The 24,309-nt window shown below is 40.8% G+C and overlaps 2 protein-coding genes across 2 annotated transcripts; both read right to left on the bottom strand.

The window, feature by feature from the left end:
* Positions 1-1,441: 1,441 nt before the first annotated feature.
* On the bottom strand, positions 1,442-2,332 carry TAS2R4 (taste 2 receptor member 4). The gene has a single exon (XM_061166438.1). It carries the CDS (start codon positions 2,330-2,332, stop codon positions 1,442-1,444), a length of 891 nt encoding a protein of 296 aa, XP_061022421.1.
* A 10,305-nt stretch (positions 2,333-12,637) lies between these two features.
* TAS2R3 (taste 2 receptor member 3) lies at positions 12,638-14,278 on the bottom strand. Its single transcript, XM_061166436.1, has one exon. It carries the CDS (start codon positions 14,196-14,198, stop codon positions 13,248-13,250), a length of 951 nt encoding a protein of 316 aa, XP_061022419.1. The 5' UTR covers positions 14,199-14,278; the 3' UTR covers positions 12,638-13,247.
* Between the last annotated feature and the right edge of the window lie 10,031 nt (positions 14,279-24,309).

Here is a 24,309-nt window from a genome sequence, read left to right as displayed (position 1 = left end):
ATGGAAAGACCTACTTACAAGAGAAAGCTACCAGAATTCTAAGTAGCTAAAAATTCTGTAACTATGAATTTATGGGGGAAAAGAAAAGATGTTGGGGTCCATCGGGCTTTCTGCTATTCAGAGTTCTGATGTCATAGTGTAGCTTAATCACTCTCAGCAATCCTTTTATCTCCTAACCTTCAGATTCTAATCTAACAGATACCTCCAGGTTTTGGAGTATAAAATATTGGTTTGGGTAATCTTACTGAATACTCTAGTCAAGATTCTGGTGGCTGGGATGAGAAATATCAGGTAGGCTGTAAAATCTGGAGATTTCTCGGGATAATTTTTAATAAGGAGAATGTTATTTTAATTAAGATTATTTTGAAATGTGTAAATATTACATATCCTGTAAACACACAAAAAACTACATAAATTATTATTTCCCAATTCCCATTTTAAAACATCAGTATTTCAACTTCAGATTTCTGTTCCTCTGTAGCCACAGTCCTGCTGTTCCAAACAAACAAGCAGAAGGCACAACATTCTGGAGAACCATGCAGTGCCCATAAAACTCAGTGCATAAATTCACACAGAGGTGACAGAAATCCACCAAAGGGCAGGCGTTTCCACCATCAGTCCAGTGACTCCTCTCAGCTTTCTACTGAACTCCGTATCATATGATAGGGCCAAATCTTTTGTAAAGTGGCACTCAGAATGTATTGATTTCACTCTTTGGCACAACTTTTGAACTTGGCTTCCCAGATTTGAAGATCCTTAAAGCCATCCTGGATTGGGTTTCTTTAATCCTGGTCACTTCCTTCCACCCATCAATTCTGGCCCTTCCCTTTTTTCCAGAACAAAAGAATAAATTCAGTCCTGAGCTTCCTGGCAGTTACTGTCCCTCAGCAAGTTGAGGACCCTTTTTCTCTACATCAGACCTAATGTATACCTATCTCCTTTGATGTTTCTCTTTCCTCTCTTTTCTCTCTGAAACTTTCCCTTCCTCTTTGTCTCGCTGCACCCTCTTGTTATACCTAAGCCAGTTGAGTGGCTCCTGATGACCATTTACCCATTGCTGATCCCTTACCCAGGGCTCCTCAGCTAAACTTCAAAAATTTAACTATGAAGTGACCTCTAATATATTGCTTAATTTGGGGGAACTACCCTTACACTTCTGTAACCAGTGGAACAGTGTGGTGATTTCCAAGATCCAGGGATGCGATGCCCATGCAAAACACATGATAAGCAACGCCTCCAAGTTCCTTATAGAAAATGCCTGATTTTAAAATATTACTAAACAATATATTGTACAATGAACTGAAATACGGGCACTTAAAGGCTTATAGAGTCAGATCAGTAAATACAAAAATCAATTTCTCAGATCACTGGGAAAACTACCAACAAAGAAAATCTTGCTCCCCCTGAGGTGACTTTAGCACCTTTTATTATTGAAATTCCACTATTTATTGAAACAAAGAATATTCTTTGCTTTTGTTTTCAGTTTAGGATGTGTGAGAATAATAATAAGAGAATGTCCTGGAGGGTAAATGGTGGACATAATAACGTAAATAGACTTGGTTCTCAAATCCATCCCTATAGAAGAAGGGAGATAATGGAGCAGGGTAGCAACTGAGTATGGAATGTAGAGTATGAGGAAACAGATCATCAGCTTCATAGCACCCACATGAGCTTCAGTCTGGGGATTCCAAAGAACAGTGGCACTTCTCTGCATCTTCTGTATATGTCTCTTCAAGGAATTGATTAACAAAGAAGCAGAAGTCACATTAATGATGAATTGGAGAAATGAGCTCAAGACCAAAGGAGTCACCAAAGACAAGAGTCCCTCATTGATGTCAAATACTGTGCCATTTCTCACAGTCACAAATTCAAGAGAGGGTGCCAACTGTCTGAGCATGACATACAGGAGAGTGGTGAAGACAGAAAGGAGCATACAGACCAGCAGCATCCGGAGCATCCTGGTGGACAGATTTCGTTTCAGCAGGAGAAACATTGAGTGTTGGTAGTTAGCAATCTTCACACAATACAAGACGTTGAGCAAGGTTACAAACCAAAGACTACTAGAGTCCAAAAACATCCAACATGACAGGAGAAAACAGGATAAGGAGACTGACCTTTCCGCATTTGGAGAGACGATGACAACAACATTCAGTAACAGTATAAAAAATCTGGTGATGCCCAAACTGAACAGGAGTGTGTCAGAAGAAGAGATCCTGTGGCTTTTGATGCAAGTCTTGTAACTGACCACTACAATGAAGAGATTCACAATGAGTCCTACAAAAGTTAAAATTTCAGAGACAACAATAGAAGAAAAAAAGACTATCCGAAGCATCTTTACTCATTGAGGACTCAGGAGATGCGGTGCTGATGCTGGGAGCAGGGAAAATATTGTAATATACAAGTAGGCACCAGTACCAAGCCAGGAAAGATATTTCCTATTTTAATTTCCCCACTGTGGCAAATGAACCATCAGTGGTCTAAGAGCCAGCTGCTTTTACTGAGATGCAAATCTTCCAAGGATTGCATTACTATTTCTTCATTCATATCCTGTTTTCCTTAGAAATGCCTAATTAAAACCACCAAAGTGAAAATTCCTTCTCCAAGAGAAGGAATGCTAGAGGGAAGAATTACAGCAGACTCCAAGGTTATCAAAATCAAATGATTGAATTCTAGTCCAGCATGTCTGGACTTCTCTTCATAGCAACCCCAGAATATGGTGGGAATTCCCATGCCTCGCTCCTACACACACACACACACACACCCACCCACAAAACTACAGGTGGCCACATCAAACAGGCAACACAGAGTGAGCAAGCAAGGAAACAAGTAAAGGAAAGGTTATATCAGAGCACATATTTCCACTTAGCTATCTACAAAATTGATTACTACATTGAAGTAATTATGTTAAATATTATACCTACCACATTTAAACAGAATAAACAATATAGTATAAGATACAAGAATTACATCTTAATTATATCACCAGCTCCGGGAGTTGGTGATGGACAGGGAAGCTTGGCGTGCTGCAGTCCATGGGGTCACAAAGAGTCAGACACAACTGAGCAACTGAACTGAACTGATAAGAATTTACATTCAATACTTGAAAACCAAGATTTGTAGTTATAAATCAGAAACATACAATGTATTCACAAACACAAAAAACAAGAGAACTCAAGCATGATACAAAGAAAACCTTCAAACCACAAAAGGAAAAACAAAAAACGAAAAGAAAGGAACAAAATGAAATACAAAATCAACTGGAAAACAAGGTTCAAAGCAGCAATGAATACATATTCATCAATTTTTTTGTTCAGTCACTCAGGCATTTCAGACTCTTTGCCATCCTGTGGACTGCAGCACACCAAGCTTCCCTGTCCTTCACTATCTCTTGGAGTTTGCTCAAACTCATGTCCACTGAGTCAGTGATGCCATCCAACCATCTCATCCTCTGTTGCCCCCTTCTCCTCCTCCCCTTAATCTTTCATAGCATCAGGATCTTTTCCAATGAGTTGGCTCTGCACATCAGGTGGCCAAAGTATTGGAGCTTCAGCATCAGTCCTTCCAATGAATATTCAGGGTTGATTTCCTTTAGGATTGACTGGTTTGATCTCCTTGCTGTCCAAGGGATGCTCAAGAGTATTCTCCAGTACCACAGTTCAAAAGCATCAATTCTTCAGCATTCAGCTTTCTTTACAGTCCAACTCTCACATCTATACATGACTACTAGAAAAACCATAGCTTTGACTATATGACCTCTGTCAGCAAAATGATGTCTCTGCTTTTGAAAACACTGTCTAGGTTTGTCACAGCTTTTCTTCCAAGGAGCAAGCATCTTTTTATTTCATCGCTGCAGTCACCATCCCCAGTGATTTTGGAGCCCAAGGAAAAAAGTCTGTGACAGTTTTCATTTCCTCCCCATTTATTTGTCATGAAGTGATGGGACCAGATGCCATGATCTTCATTTTTGAATGCTGATTTTTCAGACAGCTTTTTCACTCTCCTCTTTCACCTTCATCAAAAGGCTCTTTAGTTCCTCTTCACTTTTTGCCATTGAGGTGATGTCATCAGCACATCTGAGGCTATTGATATTTCTCCCGGCAACCATGATTCCCACTTGAGCTTCATCCAGCCCAGCATTTCGCGTGATGTACTCTGCAATAAGTCAAATAAGCAGGGTGGTAATATACAGCCTTGACATACTGCTTTTCCAATTTTGAACCAGTTTGTTATTCCATGTCCAGTTCTGATGTTTCTTGACCTACATACAGGTTTCTCAGGAGGCAGGTAAGGTGATCTGGTATTCCCATCTCTTTAAGAATTTTCCATAGTTTGTCATGATCCACACAGTCAAAGGTTTTAGCATAGTCAGTGAAGCAGAAATAGATGTTTTTCTGAATTCCCTTGTTTTCTCTATGATCCAATGAATGCTTGCAACTTATCTCTAGTTCCTCTGCCTTTACTAAATCCAGCTTGTAAATCTGAATTTTTCAGTTCACATACTGCTGAAGCCTAGCTTAAAGGATTTTGAGCACAACCTAGCTAGCATATGAAATGAGTGCAATTGTATGGTAGTTTGAACATTCTTTGGCATTGCCCTTCTTTGGGATTGGAATGAAAACTGATCTTTTCCAGTTCTGTGGCCAATGCTGAGTTTCCAAATTTTCTAACATATTAAGTACAGCACTTTAACAGCATCCTCTTTTAGGACTGTAAATAGCTCATCTGGAATTCCATCACCTCCACTAGCATTGTTCATAGTAATGCCTCCTAAGGCCCACTTGACTTCCACTCCAGGATGTCTGGCTCCAGATGAGTGACCACACCATTGTGGTTATCCAGGTCATTAAGATCTTTTTTGCAAGTTCTTCTGTGTATTCTTGGTACCTTTTCTTAATCTCTTCTGCTTCTGTTAGGTCCTTCCCATTTCTGACCTTTATCATGTCCACCCTTGCATGAAATGTTCCCTTGATATCTCCAATTTTCTTGAAGAGATCTCTAGTCTTTCCCATTCTATTGCTTTCCTCTTTTTCATTTGCATTTCACCTAAGAAGTCTTTCTTATCTCTCCTTGATATTCTTTGGAACTCTGCATTTGGTTGGGTATATCCTTCTCTTTCTCCCTTGCCTTTTGTTTCTCTTCTTTTCTCAGCTATTTGTAAATCTTCCTCAGACAATCACTTTGCCTTCTTGCATTTCTTTTTCTTTGGGATGGTTTTAGTCACCATGTCCTGTACAGTGTTATGAACCTCCATCCATAGTTCTTCAGGCACTCTGTCTGCCTAATCTGATCTCTTGAATCTATTCATCACCTCTATTGTGTAATCATAAGGTATTTAATTTAGGTCATACCTGAATGGCCTAGTGGTTTTCCCTACTTTGTTCAATTTAAGCCTGAATTTTGTAATAAGGAGGTCATGATCTGAGCCACACTCAGCTTCAGGTCTTGTTTTTGCTTACTCTATAGAGCTTTCCCACCTTTGGCTGCAAAGAATATAATCAATCTGATTTCAGTATTGACCACCTGGCATGTCCATGTGTAGAGTCATCTCTTGTGTTGTTGGAAGAGGGTATTGCTATGACCAGTGTGTTCTCTTGACAAAACTTGTTAGCTTTTGCAAGGATCATACACCATGATCAAGCTGGATTCATCCCCGGGTCACAAAGATGGTTAAACATATGGAAATCATTCAATGTGATACACCACATCAACAAAAGAAAACAAAAACTACACGACCACCTCAATAGATACAGAAAAGGCATTTGATAAAATTTAACATCCATTCATGATATAAAAACTCTTACCAAAGTGGATATCAAGGGAACTTATCTTAACATAATAAAAACCATTTATGACAAATACATAACCAACATAACACTCAAAAGTGAAAAGCTAAAAACCTTCCCACTAAATCCAGAACAAGAAAAGGATGCCCTCCCCTCACCACTTCTATTCAACATATTATTGGAAGTCCTAGCCACAGCAATCGAACAAGAAAAAGAAACAAAGGGTATCCATATTGGAAGGGAAGAGATAAAATCATCCTTATATGTAGATGACATGATACTATATATAGAAAACCCTAAGGACTCCACACAGAAACTATTAGAACTGATCAACAAATTCAGAAAGGTAGCAGTATAGAAGATTAGTATACAGAAATCAATTGCATTTCTTTATACCAACAATGAAATATCAGAAAGGGAAAGGGAAAAAAAATCCCTTTTAAAATCATATCTAAAAAACTACTTAATAAAACTAACAAATGAGGTGAAAGACTTATATGCTGTGAACTATAAAACACCAATAAAGGAAACTGAAGATGATACAAACACATGGAAAGTTATCCCACACTCTTGGATTGAAAGAATTAATAGTGTTAAAATGGCCACCCTACTCAAAGCAATCTACAGATTTAATGCAGTCCCTATCAAATTACCCATGATATTTTTTCATAGAACTAAAACAAATATTAAGATTTATATGTAACCACAGAAGACCCAGAGCTGCCAAAGCAACCCTGAGGGAAAAGGTAAGGGAGGGATAAATTAGGAGTTTGGGATTATCAGATACACACTACTATTCATAAAATAAATAACAAGGACCTACTATATAGCACAGGGAACTATATTCAATATCTTGTAATATAGTGGAAAAACCTGAAAGGAATATATATATATATTTATGTGTATATCTTAACCACTTTTCTATATACCAATAACTAACACAACATTGTAAATCAACTATACTTTAATTAAAAGAAAAAAGTAGTAAATGTTCCAAAAAAGAAGAGGAAACCCAGTGTCATGCAGTAATAGGCCACATTCAGAGGTTGATACACGAAGTGGTTGGGTTCTCAGTAGCAGGAGGCATGGAATTAAGATGCGATCATGTCAATTAGCAAGAGCAATGAGTAAGCTGGTTCTATCTGAAGTCATTTCTGAAAGGGTCACTATAGGCAAACCGTTAACAAAATCCCTTCTCCGCCTGCATAGAATATGACCTTCAGTTAAATATGTTATGGAGGCCTCTTGCTTCCTTGAATGTGAGGGATAACTCCTAGGTGTGTATCCCTTGGCTCAACCTGGAAACTAAGGCTATGAAATTATTACAAGAGAAACTGATTCTTTGAGACATGAGGCTTTTATTTTAGGGCAGCTTCTATCCTTACCTAAATGTGGATCTCTTCTCCTTGTACCCGAACCGTATAACTGGCAGCAAGGACACTGCAAAAGAAGGTCTGATATTCCCCTGCTGCTGAACTGGATCGCTGAACTATACCCATCCGAGTACACTGGTGCCAGAGTGTCCTAAGACAGTCTTGTGAGTCTGATCATTTGTTTGTTTATTTATTAGAGCCCAAGAAGACCCAGGGTGGATACAGTGCAGTCCTGAGTCCATACTTTGCTACTCAGTAGATCTGGAGGAAAAGTCTTGGGGCAAACAGTCAAAGCAAAAGGATGACTTGGTTTATTTGATGAAGACTTTGAAGAATGAGATCAGGCGCAGATAAACAGGAATTAAAAACTTTGAATTGTTTTCAAAAGAGTACCAATGTTGCTTAGAAGAAATGTCTTTTAATATTTCTTAGACTTTTTTGAGCGTTTATTATGTTCCTAGGCATTATAAATCTCAGTTCATCTTTAAAACAGTTCTAGGAGAGAAATCTGGTTACTCCTACTTCCAGATGAGGAAAATTCAGGTCAAAGGGAGTAAATGACTGCCAAATGTCACAGAAAATCAGTGGCTAATTTGGAAGGTCTTCTGAGACTGAGCTCTGTCCAGTACACTAGGCAGCTCCTCATTGGTTCATTCATTCAGTAAATTGTTATTATCAGCCAGTCACTTATACATTATGTGCTAAGGAAACAGGAAAGAATCACCCACAGCACACCCTGCCTTCAAAGAGCATACAGAATAGTGGGAGAGACAGACAAATAGACAATTAGATCATGTATTAGGTGCTATAACAAGAAAAAACAAAGGGTACACTAGGAGTGCTCCGGAGGGGCCTTTAACACCGCTTTGAGGATTCACAAAAGGCATTCTTAAGGAGACATATAAAGTAACTATTGAAGAGGCAAAGGGGTTATCCAAGCAAAAGACTGGGGTGAGCAATGGAGAGTCACTGCAGGATTTTAAGAGAAGAGCACCGTGATTGTATGTTCACTGTATGAAGCCCACAACCCAGTAATGTGGAAATGCTTTGCTGGAAGAGGATGGAATTGGAAAAGGAAACTAGTTAAATCATGCTGCAGGGGCTTCCCTGGTGGTCCAGTGGCTAAGACTCTGAGCTCCCAATGCAGCGGGCCCAGGTTCGATACCTGGTCAGGGAACTAGATCCTACACACTGTATCTAGGACCCAGTGAAGCTAAATAAATAAATAGATATTAAAATAAATAAATAAATCCTGCTGCAGTCACTCTTAAGGAATGAAAAGAATACAAACAGAGACTAGCAGGCATTTGAGAGAAAAATTTTTAGAGTACAAACAAACAGATTTAATGACCAAATGAATATCAAAACTGAAGGAAAAGGAAGAATCTGGGGTGATTTTCAAAATTCTAGTTCACTTGAAAAAACACAACACTTGTATCTTTTATACAAGAAACACAGGCAGAAATAGGATTAGACATGCAAGAGATTTTAGGTGGCAGGAAGCAAAGGAAGGTGAATTTTCAGATAGCAATGGAGGTCTGATACCTATAAAGAGAGAGAGAGAAGAAAGAATTGGGTAAGAAGAGCTCTAGACTGTAGCACAGTTCCAAAAAAGGGTCACCCAAGCTGATGGAGAGTCCTTGGGCGAAAACTGCCTGTTGGAAGAGTCTCGTGTCAGTGGAGCAGACCTACCTTAGGACTCTGGTCTCCATCACTGGCTGGGAGCAGTCTGCAGGAAGTGTGGCCTCAGCAGCTGGAGCCCTCAGTCAACTTTGCTCCCCAGGGCAAGAGAAGCGAGCAGTACATTTTTTTTTTTAATTTATTTATTTTAATTGGAGGCTAATTACTTTACAATATTGTAGCAGTACATTTTAATAGCTGTCAGAAAGAGAGAGCTAAAGATCACCAGGGCCAGAACTCTCTGGTAATGACAGCATCCCTTCATCATACCTGAAGCATCTGTTTCAGTGATGGAGAGATGGAATACTCATTTCTGCATCTTTATTGCCCACTACATGCAATGCTTCTGAGAATAATGATTGATCTAGTACACTGTTAAGTGCAGAGAGCATGTTAAATAAGTGTCTGTAGTATGAAAGAATGAAGTAGAATCAAGATAAGCCAGAGAGGTCAGAAGGTATCAAAAATGAGAAGTAGTTCCCTGAGACACAGGATATATAGGGGGCCCTGGTGGAAACCTGGTGGAAGGTTTTGTGAGGTACTGTTCATAAGTTACTGTTGACTCATATGTTAAAGGCCCCTCCACCATACACCAAAGAAGACATGTGCTTGGCGGAGACACGTAGCCTCAGGAACAAGCTCTAGCCTATAACTGGACTCCAAATGCAAGAACGATTCTCGTTCTCATACTTTGACCCTAAGAACCTGGTCACAGTGGGGAAAAGATATGCTCTGGTCCTTTGTGCATGAAACGGCCAGATGTAAGAGTCTTAAGGGATTTAGCAACTAAAGTTAATTTAATGAAAACAAAACAAACAAGATGACCACTTCCAGGGTGTCTCAAAAATGGGAGTAAGGTGTTAGGTAATTCTCCCCTACGGCCTTGGACTGTCAGGAACTGGCAGATTAAGTATTTTCCCTGGTGGGTTCAGAAGACCATATCCTCTCCAAAAGAGCTAAACTTCCCTTCAGGGTGCCTCTAGCCACAAGTAAGACTCCTTTCCTCAGCAAATCACCCACTACTCAGACTCACGTCCCCACTCCCACACCAGTCTTTGATTAAGGGCAGCCAATATATTGTTGAAGTCACATAACAAAGTCTGAGCTTTCCCAGGAGTCACCTCCAGATTTCTCTGAAAGAGGAAACGGGGGAGGGATTGGGAATGCCACACCTATGAATCTGATTTCATTTGCTCTCAGGGAGGGAAACTCTGCAGTCAGCCAACTGGACTACGACAACAGACTCCCTATTGGGGGATTCTACAGTTTCCACCCATACTCCAGGTTCCAGTGGAATGAACATTAGTGGTAGTCTGAGCAAGTTGACTGGACCCACCCATCTGAATCTGTTAGATTGGGGTAGGATTTAATGAAACCTCAGTAGAAAAAGGAGGAGGAAACATCCAGGAGTTAGCCAAAGGCACCAAGAAAGAAACAACAGCCAAGCCAAAATCTCTAATAAAATGTTATGTCCAAAAAAGAGACACAGATATACAGAACAGACTTTTGGACTCTGGGAGAAGGCGAAGGTGGGATGTTTCGAGAGAACAGCATGTATATTATCTATGGTGAAACAGATCACTGGCCCAGGTGGGATGCATGAAACAGGTGCTCGGGTCAGGTGCACTGGGAGGACCCAGGGGAATCGGGGCGGGGGGGGGGGGGGGGGGAGGCGGGGATTGGGATGGGGAACACATGTAACTCCATGGCTGATTCATGTCAATGTATGACAAAACCCACTGCAATGTTGCGAAGTAATTAGCCTCCAACTAATAAAAATAATTGGAAAAAAAAATGTTATGTCCAATTAAAAGAGAAGAAAATCCCCACACCCAAGGCAGAAGGCAGGATCAGGAATTCCGGTAAGGACTAAAAAACCAGAAAGTCAGGGCTAGGTGGAGAAGCTGTCAAAATGACAAGAAATAAGAACAAGTGTTCAAGAGTCAGAGAGGATAAACCGGAGTAGGGCTCAAGGTGAACAAAGCACATAGCAACTGAGACCGCAGTTTTTCCACAGGTAAACTTCCCTGTGCTGAAAAGAAGCACAGATTTTTTAATTACAGAAGTTCTCCTTTTAGAATCCTTCTATGTTAGTGAATTATGCATGAATATTAAGTCATTATTTCCACTGACAATTTTTCTCTATATATTTTTAGCATTTTTTTCCCATTTGTTTCTCTCTGTGTGTCTACACCATCTTGGAAAATCCCTTCTTCCTCCAAATTAAATTTTTATTAAGAAAAAAATCATTATTTTTAAGTTTCCATAGATACCTTTTTGAAAGAGAACTTTATGTCAGAATTAGGAATTTTCCTAGCACCTCCAAGAGGCAAATATCAATTTGAAAGCAAACAATACAGACCAAAAAACATTTTATTTCTATAATTTTGAAAATAAATGTATAAATCAGAACAACCTGAAAACTCACTTTGGGCTACATATGACAAAGTGCTAAGAAATGTGTTAATTCTTCATGCTATGTCTGAATGTAACCTCTTTCACAAAACAAGAACAAAAACAATAATAATAGCAGTATTTATTGACTTACTCCATGTGGGACTCTAGTTTTCTTATGTTGATTCACTTATTCCTTTCAACAATCTATCAAGAAAACACTATTACTATTTCTATTTTATAAATTGTTGTTTTTCAGTTGCTAAGTCACGTCCAACTCTTTACAACCCCAGGGACTGCAGCACGCCAGGCTTCCCTGTTCTTCACTGTCTTTCAGAGTTTGCTCAACCTCATCCATTGAGTCAGTGATGCCATTCAAACATCTCATCCTGTCACCCCCTTCTCTTCCTGCCCTCAATATTTCCCAGCATCAGGATCTTCTCCAATGAGTCAGCTCTTCGAATCAGGTGGGTCAAAGTACTGAAGGTTCAGCTTCAGCATCAGTCCTTCCAATGAATATTCAAGGTTGATTTCCTTTAGGATTGACTGGTTTGATCTTCTTGCAGTCCAAGGGACTCTCAAGAGTCTTCTCCAGCACCACAATTCACAGTTCGAAAGTATCAATTCTTCAGCGCTCAGCCTTCTTTATGGTCCAATTCTCACATCTGTACATGACTACTGGAAAAACCATAGCTTTGACTATATGAGGAAAGTGAAATAGAGGTTAAGAAACATCCCCAAGGTCACTCAGTTTATTAAGGTCTGAGTCAGGATTTGAGCTCAGGCTATCTGGTCTACGTTTTTAGCCAAAAAACTTTATACCTGAGAGCCCTGTTAGTGACAGAAATCCAGATTTAGAGTTACCATGTGTCCTAAATTTGTTTACAAGTTTGAGATCTCAAGCAATAATATTCTCACTGACTTGTCAGCACTGTTCAGTGACAGGAAGGAAATCAAAGCCTATATAATTTTATTAAAATAAAAATGATTACATTTAGAAAAACTGCTTATTTTTCACAAAACTCTGACATTTTAAAAACAGATATACATCTTGGATAATTTAAAAAAAAAACTGCTTGGATATTTTGCCCAATCTAAAAAATTACAAATTACTTGAAAATTTGCTTTAGCAAAATGATAAAAGAAAGCAAAGGATTACTGAAATTAAAATGACTTAACCAGCAGACAGGATTGGAACCGAGCATCCAAGGGTCTTGACTTGTATTTCTCTGCTTGTCAGTACACAATGGACTTGTGGAAACAGGTCTCCTGTGGTAATTGCTGCTGCGGCACACTTCACTGTTACAGTAACAGCTTCACCTCCTGCAGATTTCCTTCTTGTTCAGTCGCTCAGTCATGTCTGACTCTTTGTGACCCCATGGACTGCAGCACGCCAGCCTTCCCTGTCCATCACCATCTCCCTGAGTTTTCTCAAACTCATGTCCATTGAGTCAGTGATGCCAGCCAACCACCCCCTTCTCCTCTAATTCTGATATAATCCTGACACAATAAGCTGTGCTGAAATGACAGCAGACATTGTCTTCTGAATCTCTAAATCCCCTGTGAAGTCAGTATCACAGTCTGCATTTTAAAATGGGGAAAGACAGAATCAAACAGGTAATTAAAGTAACTCCCCTAAGGCCAAAAAAAGTCTTGGAAAACGGACTGAACCAGAATTCAAACCCGAGCCTGTGGATCTACAATGCTTTTGCTCTCTCCCCTCTAGTTCACTACATCACTGTCAATATAAACTTGAAGTTAAAGCTAGTAATCAGCTCATGATGTTGAGTTGATACTTATTAAAATAAAACTCCATGTCTATATATTCCAAAGACTATTTCCACCTCTTCAAAGCAACCATACACGGAGAGGCCGTGAGAAGGGTCCCTGAGGAGGGCAGGATGAAGCAGTAATTACAGAACTGGTGCCACAGGAGGGTGAGGAAGAGCCCTGTGATCCTGGCTAAGGACTCCTAGGTCTAAGGACTCCTAGGCTCCCTCCCACACCCCAAGATGCTCTATGGATAAACAGATCCCTTGGATCCAGGCTTCAGACAACCAGGCTCACACCGGAGCATCGCCACAAACATCTGCTTCAGCTTGCTATTTCCCAAAATGAGAACATAGGAGTGACCAACAGGATATAGCATTGCAATTACTTCTCCAATCATTGAAATCATCTTAGTTGCTGGCAGGAAATAACTGGATGTTAACACTGAGAAGGAAAGATAGTAGAGCAGGAAGAGAAAGAGGAAGGAGAGGATGACTCTGATGGCCCTCCTGTGGGCCTCGGTACTGGGATCTCTGGGGCTGGCACGGTTCTGATGCATCTGCCGCATGTGCCTTCCCAGGGAGAGAATGAGCAGAAAGCAGGAGGTTAGAGACAGGACTAGGGGAGGGAGGTCCCACAGAGTCCCAAGAACATGGATCAGTTTATATTCTTTTTCTTTCTTTCTGAAGAGCTCAGTCACATTCCCAGTTTTGTCAATTCCACTGAGAACAGAATACATCTTAAATTCCCGGATCAGAGAGATGGCGCTGCAACATGATAACAACAGGGTACTCAATAGCATCCATGCGACTACCCTAGAAACTCTCCACTTAAGCCAGAGGAATGCAGGATGGGAGAAACTGGCCACTTTCAGGCAGTAGAAGACATTGAGACAGGTGGCAAGCCAAATGCTCAGATGGTTTGTAAATGTCCAGAAAACATCAATAATTTGCATGAGTATCCCTTCATCATGTAGTTTGGAAGAGAACACCAGTAAAACACCATCAATCAAGAGAATCCACAGCAAAACAATCCTGGAGACAGCCAGGTTAGTGATGATGAAGTCAGACAAAGAGATCCTCTTGCTCTTGAACCAGCTGCTGCCATTGACCCACCCTATGAAACCATTCCCCAGCATTCCCAGCATGAACTGAACGGTGGTCAGAACCAGAAACCCCCACTTGCTGAGCCTCAACATGTTAGCTGTTCAGCAGACCTGGCCTTTGTTCTTTCCATTGACAAACATTCTCCTGCTGATTTGAAATTCCTCTTCTTAATCACCTCTACCTGCTGCTTCTCTTATCTCTGCCCAGTTTGGTCTGTTGTAAACACAACACAGCAGACCTTCTGGCTCTTTCAGGTTAGTCTGTCCTCTTCAGAGGACGTCTTGGTTTGTCACATTCCATCTATGATCTAAACTCAGAAGCTCTTTGCCAAAATGCAAATAGAGTAGTGTCCAGTGTCACGCAGAGAAGGAAGAGATGAGTCACCAAGAAGATGGAGGATTTGGACTCCATTTCAAAGGTAGTAGGGCTCTGAGTGCAAAGTGGAGTGGAAACTCAGAGTAGAAAGGTGGGTCACCAGAAGGGTCACACAGAATCACTCACGAGGAATGACTCAGGGACACATACAAAAGGGGGAAATATCAGAATTTCACCATACGGCACTATCACAATCATCCTGGAGGGAGGTTTACATTCATAAAATAGGAAAAATTCAGAGTCAGTGGTCCTGGATCAGAATTAAACGGAGTGCCTCCTACTGCCTCTTTCCTTGTTTTCTTAGAGTATGCCTCACATGAAGGGGCTACAAGCTCATCTCTAGGGAGTCATGGCATCAGAAAGACTTAAGTACCTGAATATTTAAATGATAACAATAATGAAGTATCATACAAGCTGCTCAAAGGATGGATTTTTTCAGAGGGCCTGACCACTGTATTGACATGTCAGTAATAATTCAGGCTGACCAAAAAAGCATACAGACACTCTCTGTGAACCAAAACAGGGCCTTACAAATTTCCCAGGACAGTGTGCTTCCATGTATATCTCATTAGCTGGTGACCAGAGTTCAATTTCTCAAATGACTTTGTTGAATATCATCATTATCACTGCCATCATTCCATCAGGTACCAGTGATATGAATTATGAGCCCACAGTTATAACTCTTCTCATTTCTTAAGATAAATAGTAGAACCATCATACTATAACTAAAACCACATCATTAGTAAAGGCTGCTTCCAAAATGTACATTGACCATGGTCTACCAAGTAACCACATGTATTTCCATTCTATTAAGCCTGCAGTTTCTTGGAGAAATCAATACTAGAGCTGTGATATTGTGGCAACCCAGGCTGCAGATACCTAGAAAGAATACTGAGGTCACACACTTGTTCTCAACCATTCTTTTCAGTAAAAGACCAAAGAAAGTAAGGTAAGTCAGGGCACTGGCAAAAATAATTTGCACAGACTAGGTCATTCCAGGAGTGTTTTAAAAAGGAATTATTTTTTAAATGAAGACAGAGTATTAGGGAAACTATAAATCGATAGTTTAGGACCCCAGGGCAGGAACAGAGGGCACTATAATATGATACCACTCCCAGAGAGAGAGCTGTGTGTAGAGGGGACCCCCAGACCATTACCTGAGATTTTTTCAGCTGGGAGACCCTGAAGAGAGTCAGCTAAGAGAATACAGGTCAGCAGACCAACAAGACATTCTCAGATCATCTTCCACCCCTTCATTATTCTTGGCACTTTCTCCCCAAGGACTTAGACATCATGGTCCAAGTCTCTGCATCATTCCTGCTTCTGATACTACTCTGCATGACAACTGTGTGGATAACTGTTAGCAGTACACTCAGACTGACATCAAGACAAACCTTAGACAATATCCATTTATACCAAAGTTCACTAATCTGAAGAACACAGAAGGAAATCAGCAGAGTTGAGTGTACACAGCAGAGAGATCAGCAATACATATAAAATGATAAGTGGTCTGCAGCCTTGCAGGGCCTTAAAGTCCTGACCTGAAGAATGCACAGTGTCCAGTAATAAGTCTACTTCAGTTCAGTCGCTCAGTTGTGTCTGACTCTTTGCGACCCCGTGGACTGCAGCATGCCAGGATTCCCTGTCCATCACCAAATGCCAGGGCTTACTCTAACTCACGTCCATCGAGTTGGTGATGCCATCCAATCATCTCATCCTCTGTCGTCCCCTTCTCCTCCCGCTTCAATCTTTCCCAGCATTGGGGTCTTTTCAGATGAGTCAGTTCTTCTCATCAGGTGGCCAGAGTATTGGAGTTTCAGCTTCAGTGTCAGTCCTTCCAATGAATATTCAAGACTGATTTCCTTTAGGATTGACTGGTTGGATCTCCCTGCAGTCCAAGGGACTCTCAAGAGTCTTCTCCAACACCAGTTCAAAAGCATCAATTCTTTGGTGCTCAGCTTTCTTTATAGCCCAACTCTTACATCCATACATGACTACTGGAAAATCCACAGCTTTGACTAGCTTTGTTGCCAAAGTAATGTCTCTGCTTTTTAATATGCTGTCTAGGTTGGTCACAACTTTTCTTTCAAGGAGCAAGTGTTAAAAGATTTTATGGCTGCAGTCATCATCTGCAGTGATTTTGGAGCGCCAAAAAATAAAGTCTCTCACTGTTTCCATTGTTTCCCCATCTATTTGCCAGGAAGTGATGGGACCAGATGACATGATCTTAATTTTCTGAATGTTGAGTTTTAAGCCAACTTTTTCACTCTCCTCTTTCACTTTCACCAAGAGGCTCTTTAGTTCTTCTTCGCTTTCTGCCAAAAGGGTGGTGTCATCTGCATATCTGAGGTTATTGATATTTCTCCCGGCAATCTTGATTTCAGCTTGTGCTTCGTACAGCCTGGCATTTCACATGATGTACTCTGCATATAAGTTAAACAAGCAGGGTGACAGTATACAGCCTTGACATACTCCTTTCCCAACTTGGAATCAGTCGTTGTTCCATGTCCAGTTCTAACTGTTGCTTCGTGGCCTACATACAGATTTCTCAGGAGGCAGGTCAGGTGGTGTGGTATTCCCACCTCTTGATGAATTTTCTAGTTTGTTGTGATCCACACAAGGCTTTGGCATAGTCAATAAAGCAGAAGTAGATATTTTTCTGGAACTCTCTTGCTTTTTCGATGATCCAACAGATGTTGGCAATTTGATCTCTGGTTCCTCTGCCTTTTCAAAATCTAGCATGAACATCTGAAAGTTCACGTACTGTTGAAGCCTGGCTTGGAGAATTTTGAGCATTACTTTACTAGCATGTGAGATGAGTGCAATTGTACAGTAGTTTGAGCATTCTTTGGAATTGCCTTTCTTTGGGATTGGAATGAAAACTGACCTTTTCCAGTCCTGTGGCCACTGCTGAGTTTTCCAAATTTGCTTGCATATTGAGTGCAGCACTTTCACAGCATCACCTTTTAGGATTTGAAATAGCTCAACTGGAATCTCATCACTTCCACTAGCTTTGTTCAGAGATGCTTTGTAAGGTCCACTTGACTTCACATTCCAGGATGTCTGGCTCTAAGTGAGTGACCACGCCGTTGTGGTAATCTGGGTTATGAAGATCTTTTTTTTTTTTTTAAATGAAGATCTTTTTATATAGTTCTTCTGTGTATTCTTGCCACCTCTTCTTAATATCTTCTGCTTCTCTTAGGTTCATACCATTTCTGTCCTTTATTGTGCCCTTCTCTGCATGAAATATTCCCTTGATATCTCTAATTTTCTTGAAGAGATCTCTAGTCTTTCTGAGGGAACTGAGCTTGTGTGAAATACAGAAGTGCTTCATGTAAGTGCAAGAGACTCTCTTTTCCCAAATAATGGGTTGCCCAGGCAACCTAGATTGAACTCCGAGGGTTATTTCTGGACAACCTTCCTCTTTACAGTATAAATCTCCTGTAATAAGAGTGATTGAATTCTGTATTTATCACTCCTTCCCTTTTTGAATAGTTTTATCACATAGGTCCCTGTCTATTAAAAATACTGTATACTTGCTTGATTTTAACCTGTAAAAAAACAACATGCTATACAAATATCCTCTGCAACCTGATATGAACACAGTATATGTTTATAAAATTATTCTTGTTACGAGATAACTGTATTTACCCAGGTGTATGATAATCCACTGTGGGGGCATTTATTTACCCATTCTGTGTGGATGAACCTTGGATTGTTCCCGGTTTTGTACTCTTACATATTGTTGCCATAAGCACCTCTGGACTTGTTTCTTGGTCTACATGGCAAGACTTTTCTACAGAGTCTATCTTAAAGGTAGAATAACTGGGTGAAATTTCAACATTACAAGTTAATGTCAAAATGTTTTCTCAAATAAGGCAAGTTATGTCCCTCAAAAGGTGTCAACTTACATTCCCCCACTAGTTTCCATGGTCTACAACATCCTCCTTCACACTTTGTTCTGTCAAATGTGTTGAAACTTGCTAGCACGGAGGTCTTAAAATGAAAGTTTATTGAAATTTCTGGTTTTGCATTTCCTTGATTATTAACAAGATTGACCAGTTTTTCATACATTAGTGGATAATTTATATTTCCTGTTAAGTGCTTCTGTCTTTGACCATTTTTCTACTAAGCTCTCATTTTCTTGCTTTGTAGTTTTTCATATATTCCAGCTCATATTTTTTGCTCTCTAGGCCTTTCTATATTCCACTCTATTTCAGTTATATTATTTTCAAATATCTTCTCTGCCAGTTTGTGACTTGTCCTTTTGCTTTCTTTGTGGTGACTTCTGATTTAAAAAGGTTATTTTTAAGTTAAATTTATCACTTGTTTCTATGTTCAAGGTTTATTTTAAAAAACCTAGCCATTGTACTGTACTTTCTTCCAAAATTTTGTTTTTCCTTTCACTCTTTAAATAACCAAGAATTGACTTTTGCATAAGATATAGAGATTCAATTTCATTTTTTTCCTATATGGATGATAAATTTTCCTAGCAACATTTACTGATACTTAATCTAGTGATCTATAATACCACTTTCACCCTATCATTTCCATATATGCATGGCCTGTTTCTGAGTTCTCTATTCTATACCACTGTTTTATTTGCTTATTTCTGCATCCATAGTATACTTATTACTTAAAAAATAAAAATAAAAAACAAAAACCTGTCTTACCAACTGGCAGAGCAAGCCCCCATCTCACCGTTCCTCTTCAAGAGCATACTGCCTAGTCTCAGACTTTTGCTTAAGAATACATCTTTACAATCAGCTCGTCCAGTTGCCCCCAGAACACTTCTGGGAATTTTTTGATCTGTAAAACATCAACTTGGGGAGGACTGACTATCTTTACATTTTGATGCGTCCAATAAACATGGCATACCAGTTTGTCTTCTTTTCATGCATTTCAAAAGTTTTAGAACATCCTCTAAAGGGACCACACACTTGAGGACACCTTCCATCTTCTGATGCTCTTGCGTATAGGATCTTTTTGAAATTACATTTTCTTTGCTGTTTGCAATTGACTTTCGTACACTGATCTTATTTCCAGCAACTCCTAATTACTCATCTATTGATTCCCTTGTACCTTCTATGGAATCCCAGCATTTGCAACTTTCTTTGCTATCTTAATACTTTTTTTTTTCATTTCCTCACTGCGCGGATACAACAGGATTAGCTCCTCATGAGAGCTCTCTACCAGAACTCATAATCAAGAGGTCATGTGAGCACACAGTAAGATGGCAGCCACCCCGAAGCCAGGAGCACAGGCCTCACAAGAAACCATGCTGGCACCCTGATCTTAGGACTCCTGCCTCCATAATGGTGAGAAAATAAACCTCTGTTGTTTATGTCACTTTGTCTATACTACTTTGTTATAGCAGCCTCAATTAAGACATTCAATGATGCAATAAAAACTATGTTAAACTCAGGATTCAGTTACTTTTCCTCTGGGAAATCTCACTCCAGATTATCTGGTCTGCTATACTGCAGGGGAAGTATGAGGGTAGTATTTCTGTTCTTAAGTGCTCCTTTATTTAACAGGGAGCTGTTAAATTAAGGGTCCTCATTAGGGACTTCAAGCAAAATTGCACAGTATTTATTTGACAAGGGTGCTCAGATTAACTCTTTGAAATGCTAACTGTTAAGGTTCTATGTAGGTTTTATGTCCCAATCTCCTTCTCGAGTTCAGAATGAGACGTTAAGTGAAAAGCCTGGAGGACTGTGTGAGCAGAAGTAAGATTTCACTTCTACTCACAGTGGAGAGAGTGCAAGAGAAAGGTGAGAGTAACGAGCTGATCATGTGTATGGAGATAAAAGGTTAAAAATGCGTGAATTCATTAAGGAATAGGTTTAACTGCAAAGCACAAACAAGTAGTTACAAGGCAGATTTATTTGTGTCGCCAAAAGAAGTCCAGAAGTAGGCTGTCCGGGACTGGTATGATGGCCCACAGTCATCATGGATCCCAGCTTCCTCTGTCTTCCAGCCTGAAGACCACCTCACGTTCCAAGATGGCTCCTGGAGATTCAGCCACCACGGCCACATTTTAGGCAAGAAAGAGTCAGATGACAGTGAAGAGAAGCACACAGGATGAGACTCCCAGCAGACTTAGGTCACTGAAGGAACTTTCCTGGAAATGCCAACAAATGACTTCTGCTTATACAAACCCCTCCTCCCACCCCCCAGCCCTGAGCAATTCTTAACTGCAAAGGAGAATAGGAATGCAGTACTTCTGCTGTTCACAGTCACCCCCCAAAAATATGGGTTCCGTAAATGTAGAAGGAATAACAGATACTGGGCAGCAAATGCATGCTTCTTTTTTTAAACAATGTGTCTTATTTTCTGTATTTTATGATGCTTTGACATCTTGGGGCCTGGCAGATCATGCGAGCCACCGCCCCCACCCCACCCCCAAAGGGTAGCTGATTCCTAGAAACAGTAGGAGTTGCCCACAAGCATGCCTTTGATATGCACATCAAGCAGCCCTGAGTTCACAGCCCTCACCAAGATACTCTTCCTCTGCCTGAAATCCCCCCACAACCTGATGATACCAAGGGACCATCCACTGCCTACTGAAATGTATTCGAGCTGACTAACTCTAAACTTGTTTGGCTCGCCTATCCTGTCTCACCCGCTCTTTCCCCCAGGAAACCCCCGCCTCCCCCCTCGCTCCTGCTGCCTCCTGACTTACCCTGGCACCTCCTCATGTGTACATGGTATGGCCCATGCCCTCCCCTGAGAACTGCAAGGAAGGAACCCTTCTCTCAAAGACAGCTGCCTCTCTATCTGTCATCACACCCTTCCCTGATTAAAACCAACCCCGTATCGTAAAAACAAGGAGACAACTGGAAATCTTTCCCACATCACTTCCCACAACAGAAAGCTGGAATCCTGGCCACATTTGAAGGTTACCTCACAAAAATCTGCTTACAATGTGTCTGGCGAGAAGAAAAAAATGTCACTCTTGCCTCAGCATGGCTTCTGAGCACCAGACTCATTAACCTTCACCCTCTCAAATAAAAGCTAAAAAGTCTACAACTAAACAAAACTAAACTCACTATCTTCCCTCTTCTCAAATCTGCTCCCACATCCATGTTCCTTGTTGTTGTTGTTCAGCAGCTAAGTCATGTCCAACTGTTTGTGACCCCGTGGACTACAGCATGTTATGCTCCCTGAGTTTGCTCAAACTCATGTCCATGGAGTCAGTGATGCCATCCAATCATCTCATCCTCTGTTGCACTCCCCCGCCCCACAGCATATCGGACACCTGATGACCTGGGGGCCTCATCTTCCAGTGTCTTATGTCTTTTGTCTTTCCATACTGTTGGTGGGGTTCTCAAGGCACAAATACTGGAATGGCTAGCCATTCCCTCCTCCAGTGGACCACACTTTGTCAGAACTCTCCGCTATGATCTGTCCATCTTGGATGGCCCTACACAGCATGGCTCATAGCTTCAGCGAGTTATGCAAGCCCCTTCGCCACAACAAGGCTGTGATCCATGAAGAGGGATCTTCAAGGCCCCAGTGCCCACGTTCCTTAGTCTCAAATAAAAATGTCACCATCTCCACAGCTGCCCAAGCAGAAGTTTCCACATTATCTTCTGACTTTTCTCATACCGCCAACACATGTGTTCTGTCACCACTAGATCCTGGGTAGGAGTTATGTGTTCTCTGTGTCCCCAGCTCAGGGCCTAGCACAGGATCTGGCACACAGTAGGCACAAAGATGAATGAGTCCACGTGAATCCCATACGGCCATCATGTCACCTCTCATCCCCACTCTACTAACCCTTCCCAGGCTTATTCAGTAGCTTCCTAATGACCTCTCCACTTTCCACCTTCTAACCCTTCACCTGTCTCCACAGTTCTTAAAGGACAATTCTGATGAGATGTTCCTATTGTAAAACCCTTCTAGGGCTCCTACTGCCAAAGTTCTCTACAAGCTTCCAACGCCCTTTGCAGTCTACCCTCAAACCACTTTTCACGTTTTACCTTTCAATGTTTCACAGACCTTTAAGTTTCTGGACCCCTGTTCATGATGTTTCCTAACTTAACTATTCTTTTCTGGGCCCCGCAGGACTGTCTCCACTGTGACGAGTATCACACTCGACTACACGGCCTCCTGCTTTCATCCTCCCCACCCAACCCCCACCATCCTACACCCTGAGTTCCTTCAATGCAGGAGCCCTGTTATATTCAGCCTTATGTCCTGGCTACACGGATGCATGCATATGACAGATGCCCAGATGGCTTCTGAGTTTAAAAAGATACCCAGGTTAATGGGAAATAGCCATAGAAGATTAACAACAAAGCAAAGAAAAAAGAATGACCAAAGTGGAATATGTGCTCAGTAATCCATGGGTGTTGATAATACAACCACAAAAAGGTAAAGTACAATAAACTGAAATGCCCTCTAAGGATCTCATGAGACTCAGTGAGATGGACAAGGTGACTGGAAGAAAAATACACCTTATTTAAAATAACTGCAACAACAGTAATAACATCCAGTATGTACTGAGCACTTGATGCAGTTACTATGGGCATCAAGTAAATAAGTTACATGTATTATTATTACATCATGTAATAATAATACATCACACATATTATTAATAATAAGTTACACATATTAATATGTATATTAAAATAAGTTAACATTTATAATAAATTAGTTAACTTAATAAATTAAGTTAATTTATTAACCTAATAAATAAGTTAATATTAATAAATAGTACATTATTATTAATAAATGAGTTACACATGTTATTATTACATCATGTAAATAAGTTACACATATTATTTACTATGTTCTTCACAGCAGGGCCATAAAAGTAGGACTACCATTACCCCTGGTTTATTCATAGGAAAACAAAACAACAAAAATCATGGCATGGAAAGTTAAGAAACTCACCAGAGTTCACTCATCTGCTCTGACCAAAGCAGAGATTCAAATGCAGGCTCTCTGACTGCACAGCCTTCAGTGAACTATTATGGCAGACCAGTTTTTTCCCCAAATGACAGGTAGAGGAGAAAAACAAGAAAGTGTCAAGATGTACACCAATATGGACAAGCAGGACTCTGAGGTTCAAAGGATGGCAGAGAGCTAATGGATGAACAGTAAAGAGAGAATGAGAGGGGACATCAGTGATACTGGTGCCGGCCAAAAGTCTCACTCTCTAAAAAGTAAGCCTGACAAATTCTTGAACAATCTTCCAGACAATCTCAACACTCAGAAGGAAGGAAACAACTGGAGGAAACAATAAAAGGAGCAGACACCCTGAACTTACTTCAACCAGTAAGGAGACACTGCTTGATAAAAAAGAAGAGGAATATGTAAAGATAACCTGGTAGGGAAATTAACTGTGACTTATTTTCCTGTGGGAATCATTAAACTGAAAACGAGAACGAATACTGAAGAGGTGGCGGTATTTCTCCATCACTCATAATTCTTCCCCCACTAAAGCCTAGAAGGTACGGGATCCTGGTGTGATTCAGATGCACCCTGCACAGGGCTCCAGGCAGAAGTCAGCAGTGGGGTTCTGGTTACTCAAGGTCAACAGGAGTGGGAAGGAAGCTGTGCTGTGCTGTGCCTAGTTACTGTCATTTCCGACTCTTTGTGACCCCAAGGACTGTAGCCCACCAGGCTCCTCCGTCCATGGGATTCTCCAGGCAAGAATACCAGAGTGGTTGCCATGCCTTCCTCCAGGGGAATCTTCCCAACCCAGGGATCAAACCCAGATCTTCTGCACTGCAGGTGGATTCTTTACCAACTGAGCCACCAGGGAAGCCCAGGAATACTGGAGAGGGTAGCCTATCCCTTCTCCAGCGGATCTTCCCA

This window comes from Dama dama, chromosome 18 (assembly GCF_033118175.1).
Source record: "Dama dama isolate Ldn47 chromosome 18, ASM3311817v1, whole genome shotgun sequence".
Classification (NCBI taxonomy): Eukaryota; Metazoa; Chordata; class Mammalia; order Artiodactyla; family Cervidae; genus Dama; species Dama dama.
This window is presented reverse-complemented; position numbering and strand designations above follow the sequence as displayed.

Coding starts and splice junctions, on each gene's coding strand:
- TAS2R4 (XM_061166438.1), bottom strand. CDS start 2,332: ATGCTTCGGATAGTCTTTTTTTCTTCTATTGTTGTCTCTGAAATTTTA.
- TAS2R3 (XM_061166436.1), bottom strand. CDS start 14,198: ATGTTGAGGCTCAGCAAGTGGGGGTTTCTGGTTCTGACCACCGTTCAG.